The 20,931-nt window shown below is 49.4% G+C and overlaps 8 protein-coding genes across 8 annotated transcripts; 2 read left to right on the forward strand and 6 right to left on the reverse strand.

Annotated features, from left to right (window-relative positions):
- Window positions 1-181: 181 nt before the first annotated feature.
- Window positions 182-1,060, reverse strand: LTR84_010112 (uncharacterized protein; the record flags this gene model as incomplete). The annotated part of the gene is made up of 2 exons (XM_064853649.1): window positions 182-321; window positions 598-1,060. 2 exons carry the CDS (start codon window positions 1,058-1,060, stop codon window positions 182-184), a joined length of 603 nt encoding a protein of 200 aa, XP_064710048.1.
- A 483-nt stretch (window positions 1,061-1,543) lies between these two features.
- On the forward strand, window positions 1,544-2,945 carry LTR84_010113 (uncharacterized protein; the record flags this gene model as incomplete). The annotated part of the gene is made up of 2 exons (XM_064853650.1): window positions 1,544-1,560; window positions 1,610-2,945. 2 exons carry the CDS (start codon window positions 1,544-1,546, stop codon window positions 2,943-2,945), a joined length of 1,353 nt encoding a protein of 450 aa, XP_064710049.1.
- Window positions 2,946-4,347: 1,402 nt separating this feature from the next.
- LTR84_010114 (uncharacterized protein) lies at window positions 4,348-5,735 on the reverse strand (the record flags this gene model as incomplete). The annotated part of the gene is made up of 2 exons (XM_064853651.1): window positions 4,348-5,456; window positions 5,510-5,735. 2 exons carry the CDS (start codon window positions 5,733-5,735, stop codon window positions 4,348-4,350), a joined length of 1,335 nt encoding a protein of 444 aa, XP_064710050.1.
- A 1,112-nt stretch (window positions 5,736-6,847) lies between these two features.
- PRS1 (ribose-phosphate pyrophosphokinase 1) lies at window positions 6,848-8,614 on the reverse strand (the record flags this gene model as incomplete). The annotated part of the gene is made up of 1 exon (XM_064853652.1): window positions 6,848-8,614. The coding sequence occupies one exon, from the start codon at window positions 8,612-8,614 to the stop codon at window positions 6,848-6,850; it is 1,767 nt and encodes a 588-aa protein (XP_064710051.1).
- A 439-nt stretch (window positions 8,615-9,053) lies between these two features.
- On the reverse strand, window positions 9,054-14,087 carry LTR84_010116 (uncharacterized protein; the record flags this gene model as incomplete). The annotated part of the gene is made up of 5 exons (XM_064853653.1): window positions 9,054-10,509; window positions 10,560-10,729; window positions 10,787-13,805; window positions 13,857-13,903; window positions 13,965-14,087. The coding sequence occupies 5 exons, from the start codon at window positions 14,085-14,087 to the stop codon at window positions 9,054-9,056; spliced, it is 4,815 nt and encodes a 1,604-aa protein (XP_064710052.1).
- Window positions 14,088-14,944: 857 nt separating this feature from the next.
- CCT1 (T-complex protein 1 subunit alpha) lies at window positions 14,945-16,648 on the forward strand (the record flags this gene model as incomplete). The annotated part of the gene is made up of 1 exon (XM_064853654.1): window positions 14,945-16,648. One exon carries the CDS (start codon window positions 14,945-14,947, stop codon window positions 16,646-16,648), a length of 1,704 nt encoding a protein of 567 aa, XP_064710053.1.
- An 894-nt stretch (window positions 16,649-17,542) lies between these two features.
- Window positions 17,543-18,655, reverse strand: LTR84_010118 (uncharacterized protein; the record flags this gene model as incomplete). The annotated part of the gene is made up of 1 exon (XM_064853655.1): window positions 17,543-18,655. The coding sequence occupies one exon, from the start codon at window positions 18,653-18,655 to the stop codon at window positions 17,543-17,545; it is 1,113 nt and encodes a 370-aa protein (XP_064710054.1).
- A 672-nt stretch (window positions 18,656-19,327) lies between these two features.
- Window positions 19,328-20,725, reverse strand: LTR84_010119 (uncharacterized protein; the record flags this gene model as incomplete). The annotated part of the gene is made up of 1 exon (XM_064853656.1): window positions 19,328-20,725. One exon carries the CDS (start codon window positions 20,723-20,725, stop codon window positions 19,328-19,330), a length of 1,398 nt encoding a protein of 465 aa, XP_064710055.1.
- Window positions 20,726-20,931: the final 206 nt, after the last annotated feature.

Below are 20,931 nucleotides of genomic sequence, written 5' to 3' on the forward strand. Positions count from 1 at the left end.
TTCAATGTTCCTTTCGAGCTATCTTTCGGCTCTTTGACCACCACACGAAGCATAGATGGTTCTCGCTCAAGAAGTATCTCTCCTCTGCATTCTCTCTGTGCTTGTCCCGTTGTTGCTGTGCCCCTGATCTCAACCGCGATATCATCGGAGAATTTTCAAGTCAGGTTTGCAATTATAACGGTCAGCCGCTTTTGTGTTGTTTCATGCTTGGTGCGGTGTGGAAATCAAGCTCCTTGTGGACAAATTGACGGGAGATCGAATTGACTCTTTCCGTGATTGATGTTGGGTGATAGACCTCGGCTCTTTCGTTTCTTGAAGATCCTATAGAGGACCATATCATCCATTGCGAGCCAGGATTGCTAGATCACAACCCAGTGTTTTCGTGCTGAAGTCGAGAAAGGTCCTGCTTCACTTTTGGATCTCTCGAAACCCATTCAGACTTGGATTCCGGACAGTCCAGGTGTAGCATATAAGACGCATCTCTGCCATGACAACCGAAAATCGTGTGATTTTTGGAGGTTTCGGACTCGTCTTGTTGCAAGATTGTCCGAGACCCCCGTTCAGAGATAAAAGATCATGAACTGGTCCTTCCTTTACCTTGCCGTAATGATGAGGACGACAAACTAGCTCCCCCCTCGGCCGCTGTCGTCGACGCACTGGCCGGTGTTGTATCCTCGAACCCGAGGATTCTCCCAATGAGTCCCCTAGGTTTCGGCACCGGACATTCTCTCGCCTCTTTTTCCAACGCGTCGGCTTCACGCTGCAGCTCCGCGAACAGAGCAGCTTCTTCAGACATGGCTTTCCGTTGTGAAAGATTCTTCCTTTGCATGGCCAAGTTGGAGTCTTGAGGTGATGGTGGTTCTTGGCCAGACGACGTGTTGGGGGTAGGTTGTTCGGCTTCAGGACTCCTCTGTCGCTGTCTTTCAGTATCGGCGTAGCCTCGCCGTGGCCGGGGACATGGGAAGAGATGTGGAATGCCGACTACGACGAACGAAGCCAAGAGAGTGCCAGCGAAGAGGGTAGATGTTGCGGTTGAGCGGGGATGCAAGTGTGGTGGCATTATGAGAGATGTCGTAGGGAGAGGAGAGGGAGTTGGGAAGAGGAGGGAGTATTAGGTCGATGTCGAGGGAGGGGAGGTGATCGTTGACATGGACATTGAGATAGACCTGCACCTTCATTGGAATTTGGTGGAGAGATACTTTGAAGCTCCCCTTTGATCTGTGGCCAATCAAAAGCTTGATGGATCTAATCTAATCTCGGATCATCTTTGAACCTTAAGTTTCCCATCTCCAGTTTGATATCGCCATCACCATCACCGTCACCCCCAACATTGGACGGTCACTCAAAGCCATACAAACACAATACAGGTCTTGCTTCCTGATCAACTCAGCTATAAGACGACCTCCCTGACTATCATCAAGACCTTTCGCGACAACTGCCTCAAAACCACTTCCTCCTCCACCTCCTCCTCCACCTCCTCCTCCACCTCCTCCTCCACCACCACCACCATCTTCTACCTCATGAGCGCATCCTCTAGCATGCGATGAGTGACCTAGACAAGTACGACCTGTCAATCCTCTCACGATTCCCATGACTAACACCCTTTCAGAGCCATTGCGCAACTGCGCGCATGTCGACCCATCCCCGAACCTCAAGTTCGCGAACTATGTTACAAGGCGCGTGAACTATTGATAGAAGAAGGCAATGTGGTCACTGTTGATGCTCCTGTTACTATCTGTGGCGATATCCATGGCCAGTTTCACGACCTCATGCAACTGTTTGCCGTTGGAGGTGATGTTCCAGATACAAACTACCTTTTCATGGGTGATTTCGTCGATCGGGGTTTCTACTCTCTCGAATCCTTCCTCCTCCTATTGTGCCTGAAGGTCAGATATCCCGATCGCATCACCCTCATTCGGGGTAACCATGAGTCGAGGCAGATAACCACCGTCTATGGGTTTTATGATGAGTGTATCAGAAAATATGGAAGTGCAAATGTGTGGAGGTATTGTTGTGAGGTCTTTGACTATCTTGCTTTGGGAGCCTTGATCCTCGGAGCAACAACTGAAGTCCCTCAACCAACAACTTCTTCTCAATCTCAATTCAACGAATCTCTCAACACCCAATCCACCATGCCTCCAGAAGATGACGAGATTGAGTCTGAGGTCTTGAACGCTAATGGCGACATTCTCTCAAAGACTCTACGTCGACAATTTGCTGGTTTAAGTCTTAATTCACAACAGTCATTCATGTCAAACCCTTCACGAATATCTCCCGCTCCAGATGTCGACCTACCCAGCCCTCTCGATCAGAATCAAAGTCTGCCCTCTCAATCTTCTCCCCCCTCCGGATCTCTCTTCACACCGCCATCAACCACTACTGGTGCCGTACTATGTGTTCACGGTGGACTTTCTCCTCTGATAGAAACTGTCGACAAGATCCGTCTCATCGACCGTAAACAAGAAGTCCCTCACGAAGGCGCCATGTGTGATCTCTTATGGTCGGATCCAGACGAGATCGAAGGCTGGGGTCTTTCTCCCCGTGGTGCCGGTTTCCTCTTTGGTGCCGATATTGTTCGACACTTCAACCACAACAACGATTTATCTCTCATTGCTCGTGCTCACCAGCTGGTCATGGAAGGATATAAAGAGATGTTCGACAAGACCATTGTCACCGTCTGGTCAGCCCCAAACTACTGCTACAGATGTGGTAACGTTGCTGCTATCCTAGAGCTTGGTGAGGATGGTAGCAATGGTGGTTGTGTCACCCGAGCCAATGGCGATCAAGGTCGAAGAGAACCTGTTGGTGGAGATGGTTCCGGTGGAGGTAACGGAGTTCTTTGGAATCTCGCTACTCCTGGTCGTCGCTATCGTGTGTTCGAAGCCGCTCCCCAGGGTACGAGAGGCATGCCTGCCAAGAAACCTGTTGGCGAGTACTTTTTGTAACAAGATTCTTCCTTTTCACTTTACTACATTACGCTTGCTGCTCGCTACTGCTCCATCTTGTCCGGAAAGGGAAAGCAGACGACAATCTTCCCAATGGCGAGGAGGCATCCAGTCCACAGACCCACAAATGACTTCATTGTCTTCCATGACCAACACCCCAGTGGATTGAGAAACCATGAACAAGCTGCAAGTCCAGATCGGCCATTCAGATTTGGCCATCTCCTTAGTCTCCACCACACCAGCAGCACGTGTAGTCCTGGCAGACCACAGTCTCGGATTAATCAGGCGGAGAAGATGGAAGAGAATAATCCGATAGCCCGGGTCCAAGATCGTTACACTCGATAAAAGGATCTCTCTCAAGTCAAAAGCTTCCATTGGACCCGCAGTGTTGTAGCTTGGGGGCCAAGCCTCAAGAGACACCACCGAGGTTGATTACCCTCCAAGGAATCCTCAGCCACGTTCAGCTGCGGGGAGGCGATTCACGGGGTTTCGACGCTTGTTACCATTTACTGTCCTTTACAGCTCATAAAGGAGAAGCCGACCATGTGCAGTCACATTGAGAACGGTAGTCACGTGAGTCCGCTATGGGCTACGTCCACGAGAACAAGACTCAAATCGAAGGATAGGCCATATCCGTGTCAATTTCAATCTTGGTCGTTGTAGCGGAGACGAGATGGGCCGGGCAAGGGAATGGGTGGTCCGCTCGTGACGAAGAAAGAGATGATATATGGACCGCCAGCGTGGCCTCTGGAGATGATGTCTCACATGGAGAAAAGGGTCGAACTCGGATAATAGATGGATGAATCAAGAGGATGACGTCGGATGGAGCCCTGCATGATAGCGAGGAATAAACACTGAGGGTCTGGAGATAGACACTCCCAATGCCTATCTGGGGAACATATCTAGCAGAGATGTGGCATTACTGTCCCGAAACACAGAAGTTAGCCATTACCCATTGGCAGAAATACCTCTTAGAGCAGTTAATTACAGTAGGTAGGGCATAATAGAGCATAACATTATGTGTATCGTCATCGTTACCTAGGTATGAGGTAGGTATATGTCGTCCATCGTAGGGTTGCTTCGTCTAGTGGTTATATCGACTCTGTTGTAATTTGGGTCATTCATTACATGTGGGTATTGATATAGTGACCGTGGTCGTGATCCAATACGTCCGAGCCCATCCGTTAGTGTTGTGTTCAGACTTGGAGCAAGGCCTCAACCGGGTCCAAAGACCTGTTGCACCCCATCCAATCCGTCTTTCAATCAAACAATCTTTGCAGCCGAACCGGTGGGTATCATATGTGTATGTGCGTGTATTTATCAAGCGGTGTGTGCAGTCGGCCTGGTTTCTCAGTGATCCTCCCATTCTCCATGGGAATCCTCTATCTCCCAAGAATAAATCTCAGCGCTTCGTCCTCCGCCCACCCCTCCCACCCCCCGCACTCACGCCCATCTCAGTCTTGACGCGGACCAATGCCTCCCTGGCCAATTTTTCGCGCTTGACAAACCCACCGAGGAAAGTCATGGGCAGTAACTTGGCGCTGTTGGCATGGTCGGCCGCGAACTCCGGGCCCAGCCAGCCGTGCCGCTGCGTCGCCGCGACCGCCTCCTCCAGCAAGCCCGTGCCGACCCCCTTGTGCCGGAACCGCTGCTTGACCGTCCAGCCGCGGATCTGGCCCGTGACGGGCGTGTTCCTCGCCGCGGCGCGGGCGGCCCGCTTCGTCGGCGAACTGTTGCCTGAAGATGACGAGAGCGACGAACTGTGGCCCATGCCGTCACTTCCACCGCCGCCGGAGTTGGAGCTGGAGTTGGATTCACGCACGCCGCGCAGGAACAGCGTCCCGATGACTTCGTCGCCGAAGCGCGTAAGCAGGATTTCGTCTTCTTCGCCGATAATAGCGTTTGTGTTCCCATTCCCTTCGTCCCGGCCTAGGTTCAGCCACTTCCACGTGCCGATGCGCTCTGCCTCCTCGATATACCCGCCGGTCAGCCAGCGGACGGTGATGAGCGCAGACATGACGATGCCGGCGCCGGTGGTGCCGACGAGCGCCAGGTCCGACTGTGCACCGTGGTAGAAATACTGGTAGACGAGGCCCAGCGCCAGGATCAGCAGGGAGAGCGTCGAGGGGTGGAAAATGGTCGCTTTGGATGCCAGCTGCCGCTGTTGCGCCACCGAGTCCGCCAGTAGGTGCAGCGCTTCGACTTTGTCGTCGAGGGTTAGGGCTAGCGTCGTGGTGAGGGGTGGAGGGGTTGGTTGTTGGTCGGCGGTGCTGCTGTCGAGGTGCTCGTCTTGGTTGTCGGCGAAGGAGGAGGCGCTTTGTGCTAGTGGTGAGGGCAGTGGTGCTGAGAGCGAGCCCGTCGATGAGGCCATGTTGATGGGTCGAAGGCAGTCCGGGGTATTGGCCAGTGAGGGCGGTGTTGAGTCGGATTCGAGGACGAGGTTCGCTCTTAGGGTCGTCAGGAATGCTGCACCGATGGACAATGTGTTAGTTGTATTAAAAACCACGGTGTCTGTTATAACTGAGGAAGGGGGAAAGAGATCCTAGTCGCGTGCTTCAACTCACCAGCAGAAGTCTTGAGACCCGGTATTCGATCACTGACTGCAAGGGCAGTATTCCTACTGGTTTCTTGAAATAAAGCCGCCGGAGAAGAATAATAATAATGGCTAGCCGATTTGACCGAAAGGAAGGAAGAAGCTGAAGCCAAAGAGTAGAAAGTCGGCTGGGGAGGAGGTGTGGGAGGAGAAAGGTAAAGGTGTTCGGGGAATTTCAAACCATGGTGCCGGCCCATGGTTTATTATGAGAGAAGAAGAGCAATAAAATATCTTTTTGAAATTACAACAACACCACAGTTTGACAGGACGGGTGTCATCCAAAACCCTGCCTAAACTGGCATTGGTCCGGGTTGTGCAAAGAAGCAGAAACAAAAAACGTGGCACCGAAAAATGTCACATTCGAGAGCGCCAGCGAAGAAAAAAGGTACCAAAGCGGGGGGTGAGGCGAGATTACGTAGAGGCGAATAGAATGGCTGGCAGCCCCCCGGAGCCAGGAGAGAAGAGTGGAAAGGTAGAAGAATCGAAGGGTTCACAACAAATAATGGCAAAATGAAGACCCAGAAAGGGACAAGAGGGATCTATTTCATGAGAGGATAGGGTAAGGAATAAGAGGGGACGGGGAATATGAAGTCCAACAACGATGTGACGGTGGATGGAGGGGTGGATTTGTATGAGAGCACGTTTATCATTTCTTCAGCCGGACTGGCCATGGGCATTTTTGTAGGCCACGGGAAGCAACGCCATCGGGTTTGACACTAATCCATTTAATGAACTAGTTAGTACCAGATGTAGTTCGGATGACAGGCGAAAAAGAGAAGTCTCAAGCACGAGAATGACTCGTATCAAAACATGATGGCATCTGACAGTGACAGTAGCCACAAATGCTTATCGCCATCGAGGGGTACAATGAAGTAATGGCAGTTCTGTAACACTGGCACCGGCCAAGCAAACGCCAGAAGATAGCGAATCACCCATTTCCTGGGGTCACCATTGGCAGTGTGAAACAGCCGAGGGTTGATCTTGTCCTGTTCCTACCGAGCCACATGAATAAGTACCAGAGGTGATGCAGTAGTTTGTAGAATAGTGCCAGCACCCAAGACCATGAATTGCGATAACACCCTCTCACATAGATAAACAATCATCCAAGTCTTGACCGACAGTTTCGATGTTGGGGTCTCGTGATCATCTCTTGGGGTGGAAATGGTGGTATCATCAGATCATCTTCTCTACGTGTTGTATCGTGCTAACTAAACTAAAGGCCAGTGTTGCCGCGGTCTAGACTTTCCGCCTGGTTGGACTCTCACATGCAGTGACCTATCCGTATCTCATCTCACTCCCCATCAGCCCTCTAGTAAGATCGGCCGAACAAACACCACGCCTCTGCTTTATTCGAGCATTTGGGATTCCCGCATGGTGTCACTCCCTTCTCGATACCCTCTGGTTGGTCGAATGGAATACACAGACTCTTTGCTCCCATACTAGGTGCTCTCTCGTCTTGTGGAACCCCACTTTGCTCCTCGGCGGATCGCGCACTCGATTCTTTGATCTGGTCTTCGCATGCTTCCGTAAGACAGTGTTGAAGTAAGCATACGTTCTTGTCGTTCAATGCTGGCACAAAATCTTCCCATTTGGTGATTTTGATCGTGTGTGATTTGTATTTGGCTTCTGCTCGATTGAATAGATCTTTCTGGATCGTATCCAACAAGGCCGGAATTGCCGTGTTGAGTTCACTGATTGCGATCTGACTCTTGCTTTCCTCCTTGGGAAGATCTCGTCTTGATGCCGTCACGAAATGGCCCTTGCTTTCACCTGGACCAAATTCAAGTCGAAGTGGGGTACCCTTGAGTTCCCAATCGTTGAACTTCCATCCTGGAGAATATCCCTCCCGAAGGTCACTCACCACCCGGACATCAACCGCCTTGAGAACCTCTTTCAATCCTTCAATTTCCTTGTAGAGTGCATCTTTATCTTCATCACTCATCTTCGCAGTCACTCCCACTGGAACAATCACCACCTGAGTCTCGACAACCCGCGGTGGCATGACCAGACCTCGATCATCGCCATGAATCATCACCATCACACCGATTACTCGAGTGGACAGACCCCAGGAATTTTGCCAGACATGGAGGGCGTTCTTCTTCTCCTCTTCCGTCTTGGCGTTTGGATCTTGCACCGTGATACCGAACATCTTACTGAAGTTCTGACCAAGACAGTGAGAAGTACCACCCTGGATCCCACGTCCTGTGGCGGGGATATAGCCTTCCACTGTGGTTGTGTAGTATCCTCCCGCGAACTTCTCCTTTTCGGTCTTGCGCCCTTTAATGACGGGAACTGCCAGGAGTTGTTCGTAAATATCAGCATAAAGATCGAGAATTTGCAAGACCTCTTCGCCCGCCTCTGCTTCTGTCAAATGAGCCGTATGTCCTTCTTGCCAATGGAACTCTCTGGTACGCAGGAATGGTTGAGGATGTTTGAATTCCCATCTCACGACTGAGTTCCATTGATTGAGCTTCAGAGGCAAGTCACGATAACTCTGAATCCATTTGGCGTAGTATGGGTACATGACCGTCTCAGAGGTAGGGCGAATGGCGATTTTCTTCTCGAGTTTAGTGCTGCCACCGTGGGTGACCCAAGCGACTTCGGCCGCGAAGCCTTCAATGTGAGCCTTTTCTCGATTCAAGACATCTTCAGACACGAAGAGCGGGAAGGAGCAGTTCTTGACACCCAATCTCTTGATTCTCAGGTCGAACCAAGCACGTACTTCGTCCCAAACGAACTGTGAGGCAGGCTTGAGGATGTAACAACCCGAGATATCATAGTAGTCCAACATGTCGCCCTTGAGCAAGACTTGTTGGTACCATTCCGAGAAATCTGTATCTTTGGACACGTCGATGCCAATCAAGGCTGCACCCTCCATCTTCTTCTTGGCCTTACCACCTCCTGCTTTGGCTTGAGGCATCTTGGCTTCAGGTTTGCCGACTGCTTTGGCCGGTTTCTCCTTCTTCTCCTTCTTTTCTTTCTTCTCTTGCTTTTCAGGTGCTGATGAGGCTTCTGGAACTTCTTCCTTCTCCCGTGTGGGCAACTCTGTCTTGGAGGGGTTTCTTGAATGAGACATGATTACGGAGGAAGGCGGAGTTGAGGTCCAAGGAAACGTCAATGACTCAAGAAATCAGGGTCAAGTGTTAGGCGCCTCAGCCAGCTCACAAACGAGTCAGACTTTGGGAACCGTGATGTACTACGGTCGTGTGTGTGACTCCTTGGTGAGTCGAATTGCAGTGCCGCACGTATTATTGTTGCCCCGCACTTTCTATCGATTAAAAAGAGCCTGAGGATGGTAGTGGGGTGTCTAACCCTTTTCGAATATCTTTGGTGCCGGTTTAAGTATAACTTGCCAAGAAAAGTAAGATAATCTTAGTTACCCCTGAATGACTCGTTCGGGCTCTAAAATAAGCAAAGTTCTTTAGATCGTGCCTCATCAACAGGCCCTTGCACAACGACCTGTTGTTCCGGACGAAGCAACGGCAAACAACTGGATCATGACTTTCCTCTCCTTCTCAATCTTCGTCCATCCCAACTACTGAGATAAAAACATCTTCAAGGGTCGACTGGGAGACAGTGTAGTACTCGATACCGACAATGTCTTTGTTTGCTTCAAGTAGTCTGATGATAGCTGCCAAAGAGACATGTTGACCGTCGCCCTCTTCTCTAGGGTGCCCTTCTAAAGATAGATACCTGTGTATTCTGGGTACTGAGAAACTCATCTGACAATTCAGAGAGATCTTTTCGATCCTTGCATGTGGAATCATGCTTTTGACCCATCTGGTGGCGTGGTCGTCTTCTCCGGCTTTGCTGGGACTTTGGGGGCCGTCTGCGGTATTGCGAAGCACCAGATGGACGTGATAGCGATCCTGATATCTGCTGCAGAGTTCATTTCTCTCACCAACAGCTAGCATGGTCTTTCGCATAATACCAACACGATCGGCAAGTGCACTGACTTCCTCCATGCTGTGACTCGTCATCAGAATAGACATGTTTCTTCCAAATTGAGATCGTCGTATTTGACTAAGAAGTTTCCACATCTTGCGCTTGCTCAAAGCGTCCATTCCACAACTCGGCTCGTCCAGAATCAATAGACGCGGCCGTGCAATCAGCGCGATGGCAATCGAAAGCTTCCGCTTGTTGCCCCCAGAGAGTTTTGATGCCATACGATTCACATATTGAGATAAATCGAGTGAAGACAACAAGCTCTTTATCACATTGTCAAGTGAGTTTGTAGGTATGCCAGCGGTTCTGCCGTAGAAGATCAGATGTTGTCTCACTGTAAGGTAATCGATGGCATCATATTGAGGGCACACAGACAGCAATTGTATCGCCGCTCGGCGATTCGATACCATGCTTTTACCACACACCATAATGTCGCTTTGTGATAGCTTCTCTGGTGCATTGTCCGAAGGATCAAGCCGGCCATGTCCCCTTATCAGATCTATTGTGGTCGTCTTCCCGGCACCATTAGGTCCGAGAAGTGCGAAACACTCAGATTCTTGAATGCCGAAAGTCAAATCTGAGAGCACGGGCGTGTGTCGAGCGAACCTTTTGTTTACGTGTATCACTCGGAGACTATCGCTCATGGATGATTCGGTTCTCTTGGTCTCTGAAAGCACATCCGTGGACCGGGTTCGTTGATATCTACTCTCAGCATCTGACCGGGGAAAGCAACTTGACTTTGCCACAAGTGATGCGAGCTTCGAAAAAGCACCTGAGTCGTGGTGGACGAGAACAATGAAATATGCCACACACTGTACGACCAGATACAATATCGGCGAGCCAAATGCTGCGATGTCACCTGGACTGGTAACAACCACTGGACCACGGCAGAGTATGTATGAGGCGTTCAATGTGAGCAGCAACGCTCGAACTAAATTCGCTGATGGCATCACTAGGCCAACTACAAATTGTAGTATGTTCAAGCCATGCTGCAGATCTGTTTCAAAGAATCCGATCACGAAATATCTACCATCTCAGTCAGCTCAATTATCATTTCGGATTCGAAGGAGACTTACAATAAGATATAGAGCAGTAAAATTAGGCCTTGACTTCCAGCAGCTATGGCGAAAACACTCAGTGGTGATTTTACGATCTTAGCCCAAACGTAGGAGTAAAGTGTTGAGGAGAGACCGTAAAAGAGGAAAGTCGCAGCGAGATAGCCTGGGGCATGCCATGCGCTCGATAGCTATTTAGACTAGTCAGTATTCGTTAGGACAAAATTCTGCTAAGTATTGTAGTATACCTCATAAAACAAAATCGTGCAAACGGTCGCGACCACGATTGAAATCGTTCCATCGAAAATGAAATGCCCCAACCAGACCGTACTCGTCCGTATGCCATTACTTACTTGAAGAGCTTGGATTTCATTCTGACACTCAAAACTTGGATATAAGGCTAGGAGCGCAGGGAAGACGACCATTGAGAGACCAAAATAGGCTATGAACTGTATTGATTGGGCATTATCAGTCCGCACAGCAGTATCAAAAATGCTGAGCTGAACTTCGAGAGTCGCGTTCATCAAGTATGCGTCAAACAGACCTTTAGCCATTGCCGAATATTGAATTCCACCATTTAACCTGTACGCCATGACTGGTGTGGCTGAAGCATTGTTGCCCAGGTAGAGGCCGCCAGGGATGGTGCTGTTGGATTGGTTGTGAATATAAGACTCGAACTCTTGAAACGAGTCGACGCTGTGTATCATGCCAGCTCCGTACGCAGCCATAGGACCTAGCATGGAGCTGATCGAGTCCTTGTTGACCTTTTCGGAGGGGCCAATGGGAACATTGAGTCCTGTGCCTATTGCCAGAGCGGTCAGGTCAATATATCCAGGATTAGAAGGACTGTCATTGGAGCAAGTCGGCATGAAGAAGAAACGCATGAAAGTGACGCTGCATGCTGCAATAGCAATTATTGGGATGAGGATTGCAAAGAGTAATGGGAGAAATGTATGTCGGAGGACCATGATCCTTTTGCGCACGACAAGGAAGACTTGAGTAGTATGTCCTGCACGTTGATGTTGATAATCAAGCAGAGGCTCGTTGTCGGTGTTCCCTCTTGTGAGAGTCCTAAGTTCAATACCACTCTCAGTGGCAGATTTGATTGTTCCTGGCAGACCAAGATTGGTTATACTGTTCCTGGAAGAAAGGACTTCAGAGTCCCCTCCAGCATGATCCATGAAGGCCTTTTCAATTGTGGGACCATAGATGTCATAGCCCAAGATCTCACGTTCCTCAAGGTAGTCTAGAAAATCTGCGACTTGATTTGGTTGATTGAGAAAAAAGTGTCTGGAGGAATCCTGGTCGTCATGGCCAACCTCGAAAGGCTTAGGCCATTGCTTGACCGACTGTGCGTCAGCAAGCGGTATCTTAACCTCATATCCACCGCCATATTGTTCTTTCAGCTGCGCGACCGAGCCACTTAATGTGACTTTGCCGTTCACTAGGATATAGACTTGATCAGAAAGAGCATCGGCTTCGTCAAGGTCATGAGTTGTGAACAAGATTGATCGACTACCACGCTCAGCAAGCAGGATCTTCCATATATGTCGGCGAGACACTGGGTCGAGCCCTGATGATGCTTCGTCAATACAACAGAAATGACTCCCACCAACGAATGCCATTGCTAGCTGCAGTTTGCGCTTCTGACCACCAGAAAGCGTGCATGCACGAGCGTCAGTCTTTCTCTCAAGGTCACAATTGCTAATGAGTTTTCGTAAATCCTGGGCGTTGAGCTTTTGATTTGGTGATTTCAGCATAGAAAAGATCTTCAAATGTTGCTCGACTGTAAGGTCGTTCCAAAGGATATTTCGTTGCGGGCAATATCCAGTACTCTGCCCAGTTCTAAACTCGATGGTGCCAGATGAGGTCGACTCCAATCCACAGACCGCTCTTAACGTGGTGCTTTTGCCAGAACCATTGATACCGAGCAGGGAAGTGATTTCACCTCCACGAGCAGACATATTCAGCCCCTTCAAAACGTGAACTTCTTGTGCCCTGCGACCAAACAGTCGACCAAAACGTGAAGAAGTATATGATTTCGAAACGTCTTGGATTCTCACTGCAAGTGCTCCAAAGTCACCCTCGGCGTCAATTTTGTTCAGAGCTCTAGTGCCATACAGAGAGCGTTCGATGATTATTGTAAGGCTAGGAAAGATGATAATTTGCACCAAACATCCGATCAGATAGAGCCAACCAGGAACAGGAATGAACCGGGAGTCGGGGTATCCAGAGAGCTGCGCGCCAACCAATGTCTGCTCCCATGTTGCAACAAACCTGAGAAAGCTAACAAAATTGATTGGGGGAACCAACACGACAAGAACACCGACAACAATCGTGCTGGATGGTATGACAAACTGAGTCAGGACTGCGAGAACGCATGAAAATATCACGATCGAGATCCCAGACAACCGTGCGTGTCGGAAAAGGCTTCCACATAAATGTGCGAAACCCACCAGCGCGATACAGAAGAGTATATGATAGATGACCAGTAACCACGGTGCGGTATTTTTAAATATCAAACCTGCCATTAGTCCTCCAGCCGCAATGAACCCTGGAAGGTAAATCACGATGAATGAAAAGCAAGTTGACAACACTCTCACCACGTCTGCATGAAGCTTTCCTTCCTTCAGCATCATGACATCGATCAATTGAGACATGCCAAGTTCTCTTTCTGTTGCGACGTATCCAGTGAGGTGGAAAGTGATGCCACATACTGCAATAAAGCAGGTCACTGCCAAGGTGGTTTCCAGGTTACTCATATAGCGCTTATGAGCCCGGTTCTGGTACGAATCGTTCGTTTCGTCGGTGAAAGGAAGTTCCAGCATCGTCTGTGGGAATGGCATGCCAGTTACGTCGGCAATGGTGCTATCAATTGCGTGTATAAGTGGGAGTGAGAATATCTGTGGATCATTGTTCAGACGATCCACGTATGCAGTGGTGCCTAAGTTCCAATCGCTAATGACTCTGTACGACCAGATGGCATCTGACCCTCCAGAAGGCGAGGATTGGATAATTACTGCTGCATAGCATTTCGAGGTCCCAGCAAGAGAGCCTTGACATACTTGTGGAAGGTCCGCTTCTCTGGGTAAATGATAAACTTGTGCCTTTGCAGCAGAGAATTTTGTGGAAAGTCGCTCAACTATAGTGGAAGTAGCTTCGCTTTGGGTATCATTGTTGATAAAGACGACTCGTTTTCGTGCACCAGTGTGGTCGAAAAGATCGCTAGTAATGTCTCTGATAGGCTGTGAAGTTCCCAGTCCGTATCTGCAGAACGTGAGTCACTCTATCACTGAATCTTGATAAAAAGCAACTAACTTCGAAGGAGGAAGAGATAGTAGCGAAATATAGGATACAATAACTATCTGTCAGCATTAGTTAGTCGGTAGATTCACCGCCATGGCATCGATATGGACTGCAGCTTACACAAACGATGGGCAATGCCAAAGCTCGAATGAGGGTTATGATGCCTCTACGATATGCTAGAATAAGCAGATTTTTCTCAACAAGTGCCTTCACTTGTGCCAACACGATCAATACCATGGTCATGACTTAACGAGACTGTGAGATTTCCATTTTTCGACTCTATCATCGAGACAAGGAAGCATTTGCCTCGACATTATGAACGCCGTGCATACTCAGGGGTTTGCGAGGCTGTGTACTGTGGGCAATCTCTCAAGTCGGATCCGAAATCTGAGATGATCATTCGGCGGCACGTTAGCAGACACAGCCTCATAGACGTCGTATCCTTCATTCCATTGAGTGCGGCCAGGCCAGCCAGAGTTGATCGATATGTTTCAGTCTGGTTCGAACCAGTCTTCCACTCCACTTAAGAAGCGCTAAAGTGCGAAGCATCTATCCAATTAGCTAATGACTTCGGGGCCGAATGTCTCCTGTTCTGCAGTATACTCTGCACTTTCCTCTTACGCTTTAATCAGGTGGAAACTAGTACCTATATAGTTAGGTGCACAATCTTCCAGTGTACGGATTATGTTTAAACATCCACTTGGGCGTACTTCAAACTTCCCTCCAAGGCCCAGGCAGACTTGAACGTCGGTGAAGGACTTACAAGGTGGACGTGCCGAGGTAAGTATGGAGGTGGTTCATGTGAATGTTCATTGCTTAGCCCGGACAAAAAAGTCGTGTGTCTAACCCTGAGAATCATGTTTCACAGATTCAATATGTTGAAAGTGAGAAGAAAGTTGTAGTTGCAACTCGCGAATCGCGATCAGGGAGGGTGGATGTCTTAAAAGCGGCGGCGTCTCCAGTTTTGCAATTGCTTGGCAAGATTTTATTTTATCGAGGCGCCTTCAAGTTGCCTGTGCCTGTATCGCATTGAACCAAAAACACCCCTCCCCTCCCCACGTCCTTCACCTCCTACTCTGCATCCGACAAAGACATTTACAATGGCCGGCATATTCGACACTCCCCGTGGTGCAGGCACATTGTTCCTCGGAGGTCAGAAAATTAGTGGTGCCGATATACGGGATCAGAATGTCCTTGCGACCCAGGCAATTGCCAATGTCGTCAAATCGTCCTTCGGACCCTCAGGTCTCGACAAAATGATGGTCGATGACATCGGTGATGTTACTGTCACCAACGATGGTGCCACGATCTTGAGCTTACTCGATGTCGAACACCCCGCAGGAAAGATCTTGGTCGATTTGGCGCAACAACAGGACAAGGAAGTCGGCGATGGCACCACATCTGTTGTTCTGATTGCGGCGGAATTACTACGGAGAGCCAATGAGTTGATGAAAAACCGAATACATCCTACAGTCATAATCACTGGATACCGGCTGGCACTGAGAGAAGCCGTCAAATATATGCAAGAGAATATCAGCACAAAGGTGGAGACTTTGGGAAGAGACAGCCTCGTCAATATTGCCAAAACATCCATGTCAAGTAAGATCATTGGTTCTGATGCCGAATTTTTCTCAAACATGGTTGTCGACGCCATGCAATCAGTCAAGTCAGTCAATCCACAAAGAAATGAGGTGAAGTACCCTGTCAAGGCTGTCAACATCCTCAAAGCCCACGGCAAGAGTGCGCTTGAGTCAGTACTGGTTAAGGGCTATGCTCTCAACTGCACTGTTGCATCACAAGCCATGAAGACGAGAATCACGGATGCAAGAATCGCTTGTCTTGACATGAATCTGCAAAAGGAGCGAATGAAACTTGGAGTCCAGATCACCGTCGAAGACCCCCAACAATTAGAGAAAATCCGAGAAAGAGAGGCCGGCATCGTTCTGGAAAGGGTTGATATGATACTAAAAGCTGGTGCAAATGTCGTACTCACGACCAAGGGTATTGATGATCTTGTACTCAAGATGTTCATTGAGCGAGGGTGTATGGGTGTGCGAAGATGCAAGAAGGAGGATTTGCGAAGAATAGCGAAAGCTACCGGTGCCACTCTGGTCAGCTCACTCTCGGATCTAAATGGTGATGAGCGGTTCGAAAAAGAGTCTCTTGGCTATGCAGAAGAGGTCGTTCAGGAGAGAATCTCTGACGATGAGTGCATTTTGGTTAAAGGAACCAAAGCCTTTTCATCCGCTTCAATCATCCTCCGTGGCTCCAACGACTATCAGTTGGACGAGATGGAGCGATCAGTCCACGATTCACTATCGGCAGTCAAACGAACCCTAGAATCCGGCAGCATCGTCCCAGGTGGAGGTGCGGTGGAAACGGCTCTACACATATACCTCGAAGAATTCGCAATGACCGTCTCATCGCGCGAGCAACTCGCGATCGGTGAATTTTCACAATCACTCTTGATCGTCCCCAAGACGCTCGCCGTGAATGCAGCGAAGGACTCCTCCGAGCTTGTTGCTCAACTGCGCGTACGACACGCTCTTAGCCAACGAGTCCAAGATGGTGATGCGAATGAGCGAGAAAAGGATCTCGCCAAGAAACGACAGTACAAGAATTATGGCTTGGACCTCCTGCGCGGCAAAGTCGTGGATGTAGTCAAGATGGGTGTCCTAGAACCGAGCATGAGCAAGGTTAAGCAGCTCAAGAGTGCTGTTGAGGCATGTATCGCCATCATGAGGATAGACACTCTGATCAAGCTGGATCCTCCCGAGCAGCAAGACGATGGTCATGGCCATTGAGACGGAGGCTGAATCCCGATGAAAAGACGACTTGGCATGTCACTATATGACTGATGTCTGAACGAACCTGGCGAGTAAGCTGAGACACCATGTCTGGCTGAGAGGGCCCATGAGCAGGTGGACTTGCGGTCTCGTTACCCTGGCCGCCCTGGAGAACCGCTTAGGAAAGCACGTCGTCAATTGCAAACAAAAGTCCGCAAATCTGCTCGACAGTTCGCATCCAGTGTGTTACCACACCCAGGCCGTGGTCGACTTCACGGTAGCCACAAAGATGCATCGTGTTGGTCTTAAAGCTTGTGCGCAGAGTCCCAAGATGACAGCCCTATCCAGTCATAGACTCCCCTCACGCAAGGCAATCTCGAGAGATGGAGAGATAGACGAATGATTGTTAAGACTGACGAAGCCAGCAAATGGGCAAACCAGGAAGAGTAGAGAATAGCCAGAAATGCCATGATCAAATCAATGCCCGCCTTCCCTCGTGAATGAATCGTTGATCTGCTATAACCATTAGGTGTGGCCGGAGCACACTGAACTCCCGAAGTGGTTAACGGCCACCTCCACCCACTCGTGACCCTTCAACAGATCTCTATTCGTGCCTATCTTCTGGCGAGCAGTGATATCGACGAGAAACCCACACGGAAACATGCATGGGCGTGCTTTGAGTGGGGAGAAGATGCAAATAGCTGCTTAGTGACAATGCTTATGGCAGACGAATAATTCTGCCTCGTTAACACTATGTGATACAGGAGGAAGAGTACAGCACCCAAGCCAATGAAAGGGTCATCTCAGTCCTTCCTTCCCTTCTCTCCATTCATCTTCCACGGGTACCCTGCCTCTCGATTTCATGCATGTCATAAATATGCCTTTCTCATAGGTGCCCTGTCCCTCGGGTACTCAAGTATCCAACCCTCTAGACTTCAAGCATCGCGCCACGACATCCTTGACCGATTTCTCACTATACTGCTCCCAGCAGTCATACAGACTGATCATCTCCTGCGTGCCCTCGATGACGCGCTGGACGTCGATGCCGGACTCAACGAGGAACTTGATCAGGTTCTGCATTTTCTCCGATTCTTTGATTGCTAGGATTGCTTTTTCTTTGTCACTCTGTAGTTGGTTTGTGTTCGTGGTGGCGGATGGGTCTTGGGGTGCGCGGATCGGCGCTTTCGCGTTGATGCCACTGATGGATCCACTGTATTGAGACTGTTGGCCTTGGAGCTGCTGCTGCCCACCCCCAGTCATCTGCATGTTCGATAGGACATTGTTGAACGGGACGGACATATTCTGCCTCCCACCGAGCGTTGAGTAGTGCGCGGCATCGGGATTGGTCACCGAGTCGTGCGGCAGCGGACGCAGGGTGCCGGTTGCCCTGGCCGTGGGCAAGAAAACCACCGCGAGGAATATGGCAATCACGGCAGTGAGATGCGGCGGACATGTTAGCGGTAGATCGGTCATGAAGCTGTCGTTGATGATGGACCACGCCAGGCCAAGCTCGTCGTTGCTAAGTTTCAGATCCTGGTTCTCCTTCAGCGCGATCAACGAGCGGTACGGGTGCCAGACGATCAGCTGGGAGCGCATGTCGCTAATAAGACAGAACTCCATTTCGCCAAGGCGGGATACGTCGCCCGGCACGAATTCCGGCCATGACTGGCGTGCTTCGGCGGCAACGAGTCGTATGTGATGTGGTGACTCTTCAGTCTTGGAGGAGAGGTAGAATGCCGTTGCAACCAAGAGGTAGAGATTGACGTTCTGCATGGGCGTGGAGAGGAAGTAGCGCTGCAGGTAGACTAGAGCCGTGGCGACGCATTGTTGTCGGAACTGTAGACGTTTCGCGAGTAGGAGTAGTCGGTCGCGTATGAAGATGAAGACATGTCGCCGGTCCGGGTATGGATATTGCTCATAGACTTTAGAATTGGCTTTTTCCAAGTCGTCACGGATCTCAGCCAGTCTTTCTGGTGTGTGTGTCCAAAACTTGCGTTGGGTTGAAGTCCAGTAATTAGCTGCCATCTCAGTACGAGTCGACAGGGCTTTTTCTAGACAAAGTCGACGAATCGTGGTGGGCGTTGATGAAAGCCAAGGAAGTAGCTGAGGTGGCGACAGTATTAGGGTGCTCAATCTCAGGATTCATCTTCGCCTTCGCAGACCGGAAGCCATCATCGTAAGCTCATCGTCTCACTGGTAATTGAATGAGAGAGTCAAGTACCAAAAGCATCCATGTCATGAGAATTAAAAAGCCTGGTTGAGGAGAAGGAATGGGGGAGGGCGGGGGGGGATCGGCATATCCTCGGGTAGATATCTGAGTAAGGGTACAGCCTTGTCCATATCACGCCAGAACTCGAAGGGTAAGAACCTTCAAAAATGCCGGCTAAGTATATAATTTGTTCTAGTCTAGCTTTGGACTAGACCAAGAAGCGGATGTGCTTCCTTTCACATTCTTTCGGAATTGAAGGGGGATATGATTTCCAAGACTGGTACATTGTGCTAACGAGTTGCGTTTCATTTGGGTATCTAGACTCATCGGACAAAGGAGACTACCTAAGTATTCGATCACGTTTACCATGCTTTTTGATTGGTAGCCAGAAGATGAACACCCAGAACGCCATTATTTCATCTGCGCCTTACTCTTAAGTCGCTTCACCACATCACGGCATAGACATATGTTGAGCCACTCAAGACATCTCAAAGATCTGGATCGGCTCCAGCACCGATGAGACTCTCCATATCATCGTCGCCATATCTTGAAGTCAGGATAGATGCCCCATCCCAAGCGTCGTTAGTCATGTCCGAAGCATTGACCTTCAATGCCTCATTTCGAATTGACATGGCAACAATTGCAACGCCCAAAGAATTCCACACGTCTTGGTCTTTTTGACTGAAATCCAGATCGACAATCGTCCGGAGATAGTCATTAGAGATGGAAGGTGGAATAGATTGCGACTTTGAATTGCCTGTGATCTTGATTTCACCAGTGAATGGGCTCAAGGTCATGATCGCAAGCATGGATGAAATAAAGACCAGCCCAAACAGAGTTGGACACTCGGGGACTTCTTGTGCTGTGTCGAGCTCACCAGAGAACATGACTTGTGGTTCTTCAGACTCAATAGTTGGATAAATTTTTGTTGCCCTCTTTCGATGTTTCTCGGCTAAAGTGTGCAATTTGTTGGCCATTTCCTCCAGTGTCTGAAAAGTTGATCGACCTTTGCGGTGCGTCACAATCACATGAGTGGGCAGATAGTTGGTTAGGGATTTTGGTCGTAGTCCCACATCTGTCAAAGCCCAGTGTAGATATCTCTTCACGATACGTTCCAGAATCTTTTCCCGTCTCACACCAGGGCTCACATGAGTTCTGTCTCGAACGTCATGACCAGCCTCGAGAAGTCTGCGTAGCGCATGAGCAGCTCTAAACTGATTATCTCTCATGTTTTGAATCAGAGGTGGCTCCAACAGCTCTTCGTCGGCAAATATGCTCAACGGTAACGTATCGAAATCAAGCATCCAGCTCTGAGGCAGCAATGGTTGGAATCCTCGCTTTGCGAGGCGGAAGAAAAGTTCTTGTTCTGCTTCCGACCAAGTACCAGAATCGGCGGGGAGTTGTATTGCAGCAGCATGACGGCGGGCGGCTTCCATTTGTTCTTCATCCATGTCCTCGACTCGTCGCTTGTTCATTGCGGTTGTGGTGAAGGAAATTGCATCATCGTCTCTGATCTGGTACGTTTCACCTGACTGATCGAAATCTTGAGTGGGTGTTGCAGGCGGAGGCATCATTGCTCGGTCAAGTTCGGCTTTGGCTAGGGCTGTGGCAGATTGTCTTGGGAAAACACTTGGTGTGAAACGTGCAGAATCATCTTGGTTGGAATAAGGAATGAAGTCTGGTCGACCCTTATAAAGCCTGCGTCTCTTTGAACTTGGTATATAGTCTTCTTCGTCTTCACTGTCATCGGCTGCCTTTCTCTTTCTTTGTTGTGAACCCGAGTTCACATTGACTGTCGAGGCAGTGGTAGAGTGTTCGGAAATGCCAATGGAAGAGAAGATGTTGGACACAAAGCCCAAGGTTGACCGGAAGAGAGATGTGGCCATGATGAAGAACGTGAAGAACAAAGGAAGAATTAATGAGGCGACTTCGAGAATTGGTAGAGTACAGTGTCACCTAAAAAAGAGAGGTCGATGAGGTGGACAAGGTGCGTCCAATCGTCTTCAAAGTCAAGTTAACTGGTCAGGATTGTCGATTTGTCGACAGAATGGAATGCCCTTGATAGTGGGCGATGATGGATAAACCGGCCAAG

The sequence above is a fragment of the Exophiala bonariae genome (assembly GCF_035927105.1).
Source record: "Exophiala bonariae strain CCFEE 5792 chromosome Unknown scaffold_4, whole genome shotgun sequence".
In the NCBI taxonomy this organism is placed as follows: domain Eukaryota; kingdom Fungi; phylum Ascomycota; class Eurotiomycetes; order Chaetothyriales; family Herpotrichiellaceae; genus Exophiala; species Exophiala bonariae.